Raw genomic sequence first — 12,711 nt, forward strand, 5'->3', positions numbered from 1 at the left:
TGCAATAGTATAGCAACTTCATCATACCTATCATTTGTTTTATTTTGGCAGCGAGAGTGTAAATGCATTTCATATTATATTGTTTCTAAGCTATCAACACATTAATATTGTTTTCTAAAGTCCTTCAAAAGACAGAACACAATAGGGTAGAGGTTATGGATCATAAACAGGTAAATGGCTTTTAAAATAAGTTAAAATATGAAATTACCATCAATATTGGTTCTGGAATACTTTCGAAACTAGGAAAGGGGATTTTTTTTTATGACAAAGATTACAATCTGTACCAATTGTATTAGGTCGAAACTTATTAATAACCTTTCATCTCTATCAAGTAAGTGACCATAAAGCTTATTTAAGATAGAACATTTTTAATTGTGAATCTCATGCTCATCATTAACCTGAAAAAAAATGACAATTATTTTTTTTTTTCACAAAAAGTGTGGTAAACTGATTTCTCTTAATAACCCATGGTATCCATTTTTCCCATACCGTCTCAGTAAAATAAAACTTTAATATAATATGTACATAATATTATACTATATAGAGAATTTTTCAAGCTAATACAAGCGGGGAAACAATAAATTATCACCTACAGACTTTGGATATTTTTTTTTATAAATTAGTATTACATTACCATAAGTATATAAGTAACATCAAAACTCAACATTTTTTTTACAAATTACTCAATAGTTCATAATATTTTGTTAAGATTATCATTTGTATGTACAACTAAAAATAATATTACGCAATGATTTTATTTACATATGTACATTATAGTTAAACTTGGTTCAAGATTTCACACATCGAACAGTAATCATAATTAGTCTACTTTTGGAAGTGCACATAACAAAATATATAAAACTACAATATTAATCAAGAAATAAAATAAGTAGACAAAAAGGCGGCCTTATCGCTCATAGATTGACAAATTAGATTTTTCAAGGAAAGACCAAGGCCTTTCTTCCTTTGAGAAATATGCATATATTATTAAAAAAATCTTATCATTTTTCGCTAGTTAGATATACCTTTTCTATGAATATAATCGCTTCCGATGTATTTTACTACATCCGAGGTGTGAAATCTTGTACTAAGGCATAAGATTTTACACAAATTAATTATTATCCCTCGCATCACCATCATGCTCCTGGCACGCAGCATAGATTACTTTAACGGTTGTTAGCATGCACCGCACGTATTGTTAAACATTGCACTGTGAACCTACTAGATAACTTAGGGACAATTAAGCAATGGACAGCGTTCGGGAAACTCCGCGACGACGAAAGTCTTCGAACAGTGCGTGTTGCCACTTGCCAGTGAAGACTTACGGATCCGAGACCTGCTCGCTAACTATAGCCCTCACAAAAAGACTCAGTCACTCAGCGGGTGATAGAGCGAGCTGTAGTACTTGGAATTTCTCTACGTGATCGAATCAGAAACGAGGAGATCTGCAGAAGAACCAAAGTTACTGATATAGCGAGTCGTGAAGCTGAAGTGGTAATAGGCAGGCCACATAGTTCGAAGAGCAGTTGGACGTTGGGGTCCCAAGGTTCTGGAATGGCGACCCCGCACCGGAAAGTGCTGTGTTGGTGGACCCCCAATAGGTGGAACGAGGACATCAAGCGAGTTGCAGGGAGACACTGGATGCTGGCGGCTCGACCGTTTTGTTTGGATGTCCATGCATCAGGCCAGAGCCTATTAATAATGATGATGATGGATGATGATGATGATGAGGGACAATTATTTGTCTGATCGCCTTGTAATATACATGTTGGTGAGTGCCAGGAGCGTGGACATAAGTTATAAGGCTAAGGAATTTCTTTTGGAATTTTCACAAACGGTTTTATACAAAAACTTATTAGCGAGTATATTTCAAACAAGCTAAGTGAAGGAAATGGCGAATTTGAAGAGACAGAAGGTACAAGTATTTCTTAAAATTAAGTGTAGTAAAAAAAAATTCAAATGCTATTATGATTTATATTAGTGATATAACAAATCATAATATTATCAAATCGGATTTGGTTCTGCAATTCTTAATGTGTTTTTCTTAACTTATAAGTAAACCTTCAGTGTGGGTCATCACTAACATTAAATAGAGAGAAAAAATCCAAGCAGAGCCCGGGACTTGTAACCAACAGGTGTAGGGTTAATTCTTTTAAAATTGGTTAACCCTTTTCTGTTTGTGTTGTTAAAAGCGCAGTTTTTGTAATTGCTTTAATTTTCGTGTAATAGTTTCTTTTGCTGGTTGTCTCTAGTGCCCCCCAGGAAGCAATTGCTTAAATAGCTTATAGGCTAATCCAGGACTGTCTGTTTTACAGCCACATTTAGTATTTAATCTTCAGAATATAGTCAAAACGGCCACCAGTAGTGACTCTAGACTCTAAACGCTGCCGGCTGATGCTATTTCCGTGTTTGAGCATTATTCACTATTATGGTCAAGAACCCGAAATATAATCAGTTTACATTACGACAATTGAGTGTGGACTGTATTGACGCATTAATAAATTTGACAATCAAAGTGCACAGCAGGCAAGTTGCGATAGACAGCTCGCAATGTGGCTTCAGCCGATCAATAGTTCGCGGAGTTACTTATTACAGCTTTCCGCTATAATGAGTAGTATGCCGAGCTAGCTCAAAATAGAAAAAGCTCGCACTGGTAATTAACATCACGTTAATTGAATGTGGACGTTATCTCAGCACTAATAAAGTTGAAAATCAAATGTAGTGGAACCATCCCGCCAAGTAGGTTCATCCTCCGCTCATAGAGCTGGTAACTTACAACGCATTAACTGAATGTGGACGTTATCTCAGCACTAATTAAATTGAAAAACAAATGTAGTGGAACCATCCCGTCAGAAAAGTTAATCCTCCCACTTTTGCAGAGATAGCACAGTACGCAGAACTGTTAACTAATATCACGTTAATTGATTGTGGACTGTATTAACGTGCTAATAAAGTTGAAAATCAAATGTAGAGGAACCATCTCGCCAGAAAAGTTAATCCTCCCACTTTTGCCGAGATAGCACAGTTCGCAGAACTGTTAACTAACATCACGTTAATTGAATGTAGACTGTATTAACGCACTAATAAAGTTGAAAATCAAATGTAGTAGAGCCATCTCGCCAGAAAAGTTAATCCTCCCACTTTTGCCGAGATAGCACAGTTCACAGAACTGTTAACTAACATCACGTTAATTTATTGTGGACTGTATTAACGTGCTAATAAGTTGAAAATCAAATGTAGTGGAACCATCTCGCCAGAAAAGTTAATCCTCCAACTTTTGCCGAGATAGTACAGTTCGCAGAACTGGTAACTAACATCTCATTAATCTATTGTGGACTGTATTAACACACTAATAGAGTTGAAAATCAAATGTAGTGGAACCATGTCGCCAGAAAAGTTAATCCTCCCACTTTACCGCGATAGCACAGTTCGCAGAACTGTTAACTAACATCACGTTAATTGAATGTAGACTGTATTATCGCACTAATAAAGTTGAAAATCAAATGTAGTGGAACCATCTCGCCAGGTGGGCTCGTCGGCGACCTTGGCCCGGCACAGCGGGCAGGTGTGCTCGCGGTCGAGCCAGGCCGCGATGCACAGCTCGCAGAAGATGTGGCTGCAGCCGAGCCGCACCGGCGTCGTGTAGTCGTCGTGGCAGATGGGACACGCCTCGCCGGCGGAGCCCAGCTGCTCGCCCGTGGGCTTTGTGCCCAGGTTCTGAAAATTATCATCAACATTTCAAACACATTGTCTACAGTTTGGATCGTGCCGCGATGCAGGTACCAGCTCATGACTAAGGGCCCCGTATGGGTTCGAAACTAGTCGGGCATACTCCGCCCTAATATCACGTGAGTTTTATCCGTGTTTATCATGTTTGTGTCTACAGTACAGTTCGTTTCATGTAGCATGGTGCGGGCAAAAAATTTTTTTTTTTTTTAGTTGAAAGTTTGCCGCGATTCACGATAATGGTACGCATTATGAACGTCATACAGGCGACTGTCACCATACCCATGCTATCTGAAAACACTTTAGATATAGTTTTGTACAGTAATAATGTAGGCTTAAATCACTGTATACAATAGTAGTTACGACTGTTTCCTAATTGCTCTCCACACTTCTGGATTGAGCTTGATTTTTCTTTTCAGTTTTTATACTTAATGATGCTGGGTTTTATTACTGTTTTTATTATATCATTAATTAGTTCCACTCCAGTCTCTTCACGGCTTCAGATGTAATAGTGTATACTATATACAAGCGTTTAACAGTAGACAGTTGATAGATGGTGTGTTAAACTGAAGAGCCTTTCTTTAACAGTTTGTATGTATAAGTTGAAACTTCAACTTATACATACAAACACGATTAGACATTTTATCACTACATCTAAATCTGGTTCTAAAGCCAAACGGTCGGAATAGATTGGACAACTAAAAAAGGACTACAACTGCATAAGGCAGAACAACTCACCACACTCTGCAGCAGCGTCCAGGTGGCGTTCTTGAAGAGTCGCAGCCGCACCAGCAGCTCGATGAGCTTGGAGATGGCGTACACGGCCGTCAGGCTCATGCCCACTATCTTCTCCGGGCCCTCGTACGACTGCATGAGGTAGAACACCCACGGCTGTATGGTGATGAGCGACCGGTACAGTTGGGATATTGCCTCGGTGAACAGGTACACTTTACCCTGAAAATATATTTTTTCATTGTGAAAAAAATATTTTGTTTTATAGTATTTTTGAAGTCTATGTGGAATGGGTGTTACAAGTCATGTTTTACGGTACAGAGACATGATCACTAAATAGTTAGTGATCATGTCTCTGATTCCATCTCATGTTCTCATCTCATTCCATCAGGGCATCACTAAAAAGCTCAGTCACTTAGCAAGCACTGAAGCAAGCTATGCTCGTAGTATCTTTACATAAGTGAATCTTAACTAAGGATATGAAAAGAAAAGAGAAGGATAAGAAAAGAATCATCATCATCGTAAAGCAAAAATAGCATTGAGATGGGCAAATAGCTTGATGATATGATGGAATTAGTACCCAACACATTAGAATAGTGATTGAGTCGAGAAATTGAGATGCAGGTAGCACTGAATCGAAGATTCTGTCTTCGTCGCTAAGTCCGTCGGCTGATAAGATGACAATATTTAAGAATTTAGTAACTCGTAAGATACGTGAAGCAATAGAAATTACTCTTCCACCGAATTTTAATCGTGATCATGATCATAAAACCATTTTTTCATTCCAAGCCGCAAATAACAAACTTGGAGCAAGCATAATATTAGTTCGGTGTGCTTACGAGAAGATGGTTCCAATCAAGATGACGTTCAGAAACCGTCTCGAGAGTGTAACGGAACCTTCACTCCTCATTCCTCAGCCCTCTCTTAACGAGCAGTTTGGCTCGCGCCGCGTTGCAAGAACCAGCTCATGACTAAGGGCCCCGTATAGGTTCGAAACTAGTCGGACATACTCCAAAGTTGTAAGTATCACGTGAGTTTTTATTTTATATACTAATTAATAAGATGAGAATAAGAACGATATCGCCATTTCGAAAAAAAAAAAGTACCCACTCAAATTGGAAAGGCTCAAAAAGGAAATAGACTGATCAAGATTATGAAAACTCGATAACGCCATTTTGAAACATAATTCTCTATAAGAGAGGATGATTTAAACCATTAAAACTACTCACTCGTTTCTGGAATGGCAATATAAATGCTGGCATCATGGTGATGAATAACTTGACATCAACGGTGATGATCCTGACAATCAGGTCAGTGAGTACGACCAGCCACAGCAGCTCCCACACGTCGATGGGCTCCGTGTACCCGGGGAACATCACCACATTGGGCAGCAGTTTGCCGTGCCCAAACAGGTACTCCACTATCAGTATGGTGACAGTTGCGAACACCATTTCACAGAACAACGCCATTATGCTCCGGTTCATCTGTTTACCGTTTTCCCTGCAATATAAAACCAAATAGATTATAGACATTAGCAGTGCCGGATTAAGGTAACTTTGATGCTCTAAGGCTAAGCAATGTTCTCCTGTAGCCCCCCTTTGCCCTATCCTTAGGTATTGTAGTTACATATGTATGTTTTGTTGCTCCAGCACAAAATATTTGCCAAATGGGATTGGCACAACATAGTCTTGAACATTTTGAACGGGATTTAAGTTATTTTCTCAATCGTTCCTAATATTATAGCAAAGTTTTTTTGTGTGGTTCAAATTAAACTTAACTAACAGAAGTCGTCACGTAACCAAAAAGTTTTAAATACATGTAATAGACTAGCGGATGACCGCGACTTCGTCCATGTGGAAATCGATGTAAGCTTTCAACTACCTCTACCCTACTTCTACCCTAACGCAACCCTAATTTTTTTCTGTCAGAAGAACCTTCTGACAATAACAAACACATCAAAAATAAAATGGTGAAACCGGTCAAGCCCTTCACGCATGATGGTGTGACCAAGGGATATATGGATTAATTTTTATATATATAGATGTATAGAATTTGACCTGTTACAGTTATATTATAAGTTTAAATAGACAGTGAGTTCTCAACCAACGAGGCATGCATCCTTGCGGTGTGCAAAAAAACATACAGTACATAAAAAACAAGTTTCAATTAATGTTATGTAGTAGTAGGTAAAAACATGGCTAAATGTTACAATCTCAATACATACTCATAGCATAAAACAAAATGACTTCCTGCGTTTGTACACTTAGATCTTTTAAATTACACAACCAATTTTAATGATTTTCAACAATACGAGTAGAAATGCTTCCAGTTATAATGTTTATATGTTCAGAATAAAAAAAAAATTACATAGTGGAATAAGTCACAGGTGTCCATTAATATACAATTATTATTAATTAATGATGATAGAATTCCTATCCCAGAGCCTGTCTATTTGAAGATAATGTATAGAAGCAAGCGTTACTTTGCGGAAGTTCGTCATGAATAGATACTAATTTATGAATATATGCTATCATCCACAAAAAGCTGATGAACTAATGCAACAATGTCACCCAGGTCCGACAAAATACTCTCAGAAACCAGATCCTCCGGAGATTTTGACTCTACAACGTGCAATTGCACGTTTATGATAGCAAAATAAATAAATTATTATCTATTTGAAGATAGTTCACTGTCAATTGATAAATTGCCTCTCGGCTGATTCAAAGAGACCAACCTCTTGACAACATTGTTCCCGTGCGCGAAAGTGCAGAACAGTATGATGAAGGTGAAGATCCCCTCGCGACTGTCGTACAAGTACTTGATGAACAGTAGGAAGTAGAAGGGCGCGTAACGCAGTAACAAGTTTAGTGTTGCTCGCACGTCTACCACCTACAACAAAACACATTATATTATGATGTATATATTAATAATTGTTGATATTAATATTTGACGGCCTCCGTGGCGCAGTGGTATGCGCGGCGGATTTACAAAACGGAGGTCCTGCCGGGTTCGATCCCCGGCTGGGCAGATTGAGATTTTCTAATTTGTCCAGGTCTGGCTGGTGGGAGGCTTCGGCCGTGGCTAGTTACCACCCTACCGGCAAAAGACGTACCGCCAAGCGATTTAGCGTTCCGGTACCGGTGCCGTGTAGAAACCGAAAGGTGTGTGGATTTTCATCCTCCTCCTAACAAGTTAGCCCGTTTCCATCTTAGACTGCATCATCACTTACCATCAGGTGAGATTGTAGTCAAGGGCTAACTTGTAAAGAATAAAAAAAGGTATTATTGTTATTACTCTAGTGAATGCTGACAAGATAAACATATTAAAATACTAGGACACTTCTCACAAGATTACTGCCATGTGTTATGTTGAGTCAATCATTACTGTTGCAATAGTAATTTCAGATAGCAAACAGCTTCAAGCAATACCTGAAGAAGTTTTTGCTTAATGTGTACACTATTGTTGACTATGACTAATAAGTAGAAGTCATGGACTTAACATCTTGTCATATTCTTAGTTGCTCACAAACTTTCAAATAGTAAACATGGTTAGTAACAGAAAATCACTGTGTACTGACAAAAAAGGTTTACTCATACGTTTTTCTTCTTTCCATATAATGACTATGTAGTATATTCATAAAATGGCTATGTAGTTAGTCTGTACGCCGTAGAAGTAGGTGCGAGAGGATTACCAGCATAATCTCTCTATAACTTGCTTAAAGACCTTGGCCTCTCTAGAAGTGCAGCTAGTTCTCTAGCTAGCTAGTTCGAGCAGAGAAGGGGAGTGTTGATCGATCGTCAAGGAATTCCTTAACCCTACATCCAGTAGCCACAAGTCCTGTACTTTGCTTGGTGTTTTTCTCTCTACCACGCGATGGACCCGGCACCTGCACGGTGAATCCATGGAATGCTAAGATATTTGTCTTATCACACTTTATAACGCTATAAAATGTACAGTCCCTTTAGTGACGTTATATAAAGTTTACACTGTATATTATTTATGATTGAGACTCACCTGCTGCGTCCCATCATCACTCTGACTATCATTATCAGCATTGTCATGTATATTGTTATTATTTGACGGGTTGACTGACACATTAATCTCTGCATTTTCAGGTCCCTGTTCAGAGACATTGGAGTCATTTGACACACTGTTACTCAAGCCATGGCTGGACTGCCGCTGAGTTAGTGGTGTACTCCTCTCATTAACTATATAGGTCTGGCTTCCAGGACCCAGGTTTACGTGGGCTATGGAACTCTGTGGCCGTTGCAGTCCTTCTGTAGCTTGATGAGTCCCCGGGGGATTCCTGGGTAGCCATGTTGGCAGTGATAACCTAGCATTGTTGCCCTAAAAATATAAGTTTCATTAACTTGGGTTTGAAATATTTATTTAGCAAAAAGATTGTTTTAAAAATAAGCATTCTTACACTTTGACTTTTTTATTTGTGTTATACATCATCATTATCATCATTATCAACCCATATTTGGCTCTCTGCTGAGATCGAGTCTCCTCTCAGAATGAGAGGGGTTAGGCCAACATTCCACCACGCTGGCCAAATGCGTATTGGCAGACTTCACACACACAGAGAATTGAGAAAATTCTTTGGTATGCCGGTTTCCCCATGATGTTTTCCTTCACATGATGTTTATTTGAAACATGTGATATTTAATTTCTTAAAATGCACACAACTGAAAAGGTGGAGGTGCATACCCCGGATTCGAACCCACACCCTCCGGAATCAGAGGCAGAGGTGATATCCACTGTGCTATCTATTATATATATATATAGCTATGTATACAACTTTGCAGGTCCCAACATATTCAAATTAAACAAAAAACTGATATTTTTAGCAAAATATGTAAAAAAGAAGCTTAATCTGTTTTACTATCAACATTATTATCATTAACGAATAATTAATGACTGTGTGTATTTAATGAGAAATTAAGTACTTATTATCATATAGTTTAAGACAAGGCTTTATTAATAAACCTCCTTCAGACAACTGTTGTATACCAAAAATTTTCTTAGAAGTCTAATCACCAAAACAAACCCGTCTTGTCACTAAAATCACATATTTCACTTACGTTATACGTTATTTCTAAAGAACAAAGTGTCTAAATCCTTTATTATACGCGTACAGTACGAATTACACCAAAAACTACACCGAATTTACGATTTATTCACATTTATTTTCTGAAAAACAAAATCACAACGAGATTAATTTGCACAGCTTAACTACGATTACGGCAATTTGACATTTCGTAACGCTAGATTGTCTATGAAAAGCAAGGATGGGTAAATAACATCGAGCGTTAACTTATCGATAAATGATAATGAATGATTCTTTAATAATTGATATGTTGTTAGTTTAAAGATGGGAAAATGAAATATTTTATAATCATTTTATTTTAAAAAATAGTTTTTTAATAAAAATGTTATACAATACATATGCTCACGTTATTCTATAGCGTAAAAGATATCTTACGAATAGTAGCATTATTCAAACACTGGTATGGATAACATTATCTCAATACGATTTTTAATAAAAATCGTCAAATCAAGATTTTAACAAAAACTAGCAATGTAAATTTAATTTGCAAAATGCGCGCGATCAGCTGTTTTCCAAGAGGTCAAATAGGCAGGTCACGACTAATAGGTATCTATCTATACAAAGTCACAAACAAACTGCGCGACGTTGTATTGCCGACCGCCGCCGGTGCCGAGGAAAATAATTGCTATCTCTCTCTAACCTAAGCTGCGTGGCGTGGTTAATAGGTATTTTCAAAATATTGAAACTTTAGGTCCTTTCGCTAGACGCTACGCTATTTTTTCTTTAGTTCGTGTTCAGCGGTCTGTTGACAAACAAACCAAAATTCAAAAACCTTTGTGTATGTTCTATGTTATGTTAGTAGTGATTTTCTGTAACGAATACTCATACAATTGTGTCGTTTGTATTGTGTGTGTTTGTGTGTGTTGACTGAGAAGTCTTGAAATGCTTAGATCAAATCAATTCGAATAAACGATCAATTCGAAAATAAACGAGAAACAACCTGAAGTAAGTTAATTACCTGTACCTAGTTAAAAACTTGTAAAGTATAAAAAATAGGTATTAGATAGGTAAGTGTAGCCAGCCGATTTGCTGTCGATGCGTACGTACCTACTCGTACGTACACAGTAGATTGCGGAGCGTTGTTATCGCATTGTTCGCTGTACATTGCGTGCTCAAAATTTTCAAAATCTGAATTTTCTCATTTCCCACGTAATTGTTATTTAAAATATCGTTGTGGAAACTAAATTTAACCTCTTCACGCAGTTTTCGGTATCATGTCCCTTACACCCAGTATGTACGTGGATACGTGCACACTTTTTTGAAGTATAAGCAAATCTTGGACGTTAGTACGTCCCCAAAAGATTAAAGAAAGAGACGGCCGCGTGACGCAGTGGGTAGTGACCCTGCTTTTTGCATCCACGGCTGTGGGTTCGATTCCCACAACTGGAAAATATTTGTGTGATGAACATGAGTGTATATAAGTATTTATATGTAGTATATAATTGTATATTAATACTATAATATCAACTATCTTAGCACCCATAACACAAGCTACTCTGTATGCTTACTTTGGGGCTAGATAGTGATGTGTATTGTTTAAGTATATTTATAATAATAATAAAAAAAGATTACCCCATTTCTTAACCACGCGTACCCATAGGCATAAACCGTGCACCGTTCACCGTTTGTGACACGTGATATTTAATTTCTTAAAATGCACACAACCGACAAACGTTAGTATACGTTCCCTTTTAAGATAACGTTGTATAGTAACGGATGTTTTAGTTTAGGTATTTCAGTTATAACGATACCTACTTGATATCGTTCCGATGCCCGCCGTTAACTTCTCAACCCTACTGATTGTCTTTGATTCATAGTCGGCCATTATTGTTGTGTTAAAAAGTCATCTAAGTAAATTTCGAGTATACAACATAATTGACCTTCAATTTGAAGACAGGTCCTTGCTAATTAATATTAATGTCATACTAAATGAAATATAACATATCACAGCATTAAACAATAATCTTGAAAATAGAGTAAGCAAGTGTTGCGTCACGCAACAAAATATAATAACATTTAAGAACTCTCACCATCCGAGCATGTTCGACGAGCGGCCGGATTTCTCTAAACACGTTATTAAGCCGATCCCCAAGGCCTAGATTGGTCCTATTTATTGGAATTGGCCGAGAAGCCGAGTCCATCCTATGAAGAGGATTACTTGGATTACTTCGACTAGGACCTTCCGCCGGGTCCTCATCGTCGATGTCGAGCACCACTTGACTGACGTGAGCCATAGCTGCACCGGAATTAATTTGCAAAACTAATTTAGGACTACAAATCTATCATTTCCAATAAAATTAATTCACTGCACTGAACCGAAGTACAATTTCCAATTTGACAATTGAGTTGAGTGACATTGACATTTGACAAAAGACAATTTTTTTTTCTTTATTCTTTCCCGTAGGGAAAAGGCAAAAGTATTATTGACAAATGACAAGTTGTAAAGTTGACGATGGTTGACAAGTGATTTGTCCAAAGAATATTGTCTACTTTTTTTTTACTGAAGATGAGTGCACCGTGCAAAGACAAGATAAATGAAATGAAATTGAAAACAAGATACATAGGAATGTGTTATTATTTTTTATTTAATTTAGCCTAAATAACTATTAAGCGTGTTTATTACAATCTATCTATCTGTACCTTTTCTTTTGTTAAGTAGCGCTGAACCGATTGGGAGGTAGGAGCCAGGAGGAGAAGCATAGGCGTAGCCAGGATTGTATCGGGGGAGGGGGAAGGGGGGCAGCTATACTTAAATTAAGTATCTCACATTACTATTGAAACCGTCGGTGGGACAATCTCGATTCACAATACAGACAAACGTCGAAAGCTAGCAGCTAGCAGCTTTTGATAAAAGTTATCACAATATCACTATTTGCTGTTGATCCACATTTTCATGTTTACATTTTCTGGGTAAGTAAAACCATGAGTAAGTTTTCTACAGACAATTTTTTAAAATTTAGCATTCAGATTTTTATATCTATATACCTACCTATTGTGAAAATTTTTGTTGAATATTTTATTTTGATCAATACTGAAACCAAAAATATATATTTTTTATTTTTCGTCTGTTTGTCTGTCTGTCTATCTCTTTTTAGAGTTAGTTAAAAAAAGTCTATAATTCATGGTAAAATACGATAACCGAT

The 12,711-nt window shown here is 37.3% G+C and overlaps 1 protein-coding gene across 1 annotated transcript; it reads right to left on the minus strand.

The window, feature by feature from the left end:
• Nucleotides 1–2,099: 2,099 nt before the first annotated feature.
• Nucleotides 2,100–11,924, minus strand: LOC112050346 (RING finger and transmembrane domain-containing protein 2). Its single transcript, XM_024088600.2, has 6 exons — nt 11,599–11,924; nt 8,473–8,805; nt 7,193–7,347; nt 5,688–5,958; nt 4,465–4,680; nt 2,100–3,717 (listed from the first exon to the last, which is right to left on the minus strand). The coding sequence occupies exons 1-6, from the start codon at nt 11,800–11,802 to the stop codon at nt 3,484–3,486; spliced, it is 1,413 nt and encodes a 470-aa protein (XP_023944368.1). The 5' UTR covers nt 11,803–11,924; the 3' UTR covers nt 2,100–3,483.
• Between the last annotated feature and the right edge of the window lie 787 nt (nt 11,925–12,711).

This window comes from Bicyclus anynana, chromosome 10 (genome assembly GCF_947172395.1).
Source record: "Bicyclus anynana chromosome 10, ilBicAnyn1.1, whole genome shotgun sequence".
Taxonomy (NCBI): Eukaryota; Metazoa; Arthropoda; class Insecta; order Lepidoptera; family Nymphalidae; genus Bicyclus; species Bicyclus anynana.

What these genes read in the sequence shown, in the direction of transcription:
- LOC112050346 (XM_024088600.2), bottom strand. Translation starts at nt 11,802, where the DNA reads ATGGCTCACGTCAGTCAAGTGGTGCTCGACATCGACGATGAGGACCCG. An exon ending in TCGTCGAACATGCTCGGATG is followed by an intron (nt 8,806 to 11,598) that starts GTGAGAGTTCTT and finishes TTATATTTTTAG; the next exon opens with GGCAACAATGCTAGGTTATC. An exon ending in TATTGCCATTCCAGAAACGA is followed by an intron (nt 4,681 to 5,687) that starts GTGAGTAGTTTT and finishes ATATATTTTCAG; the next exon opens with GGTAAAGTGTACCTGTTCAC.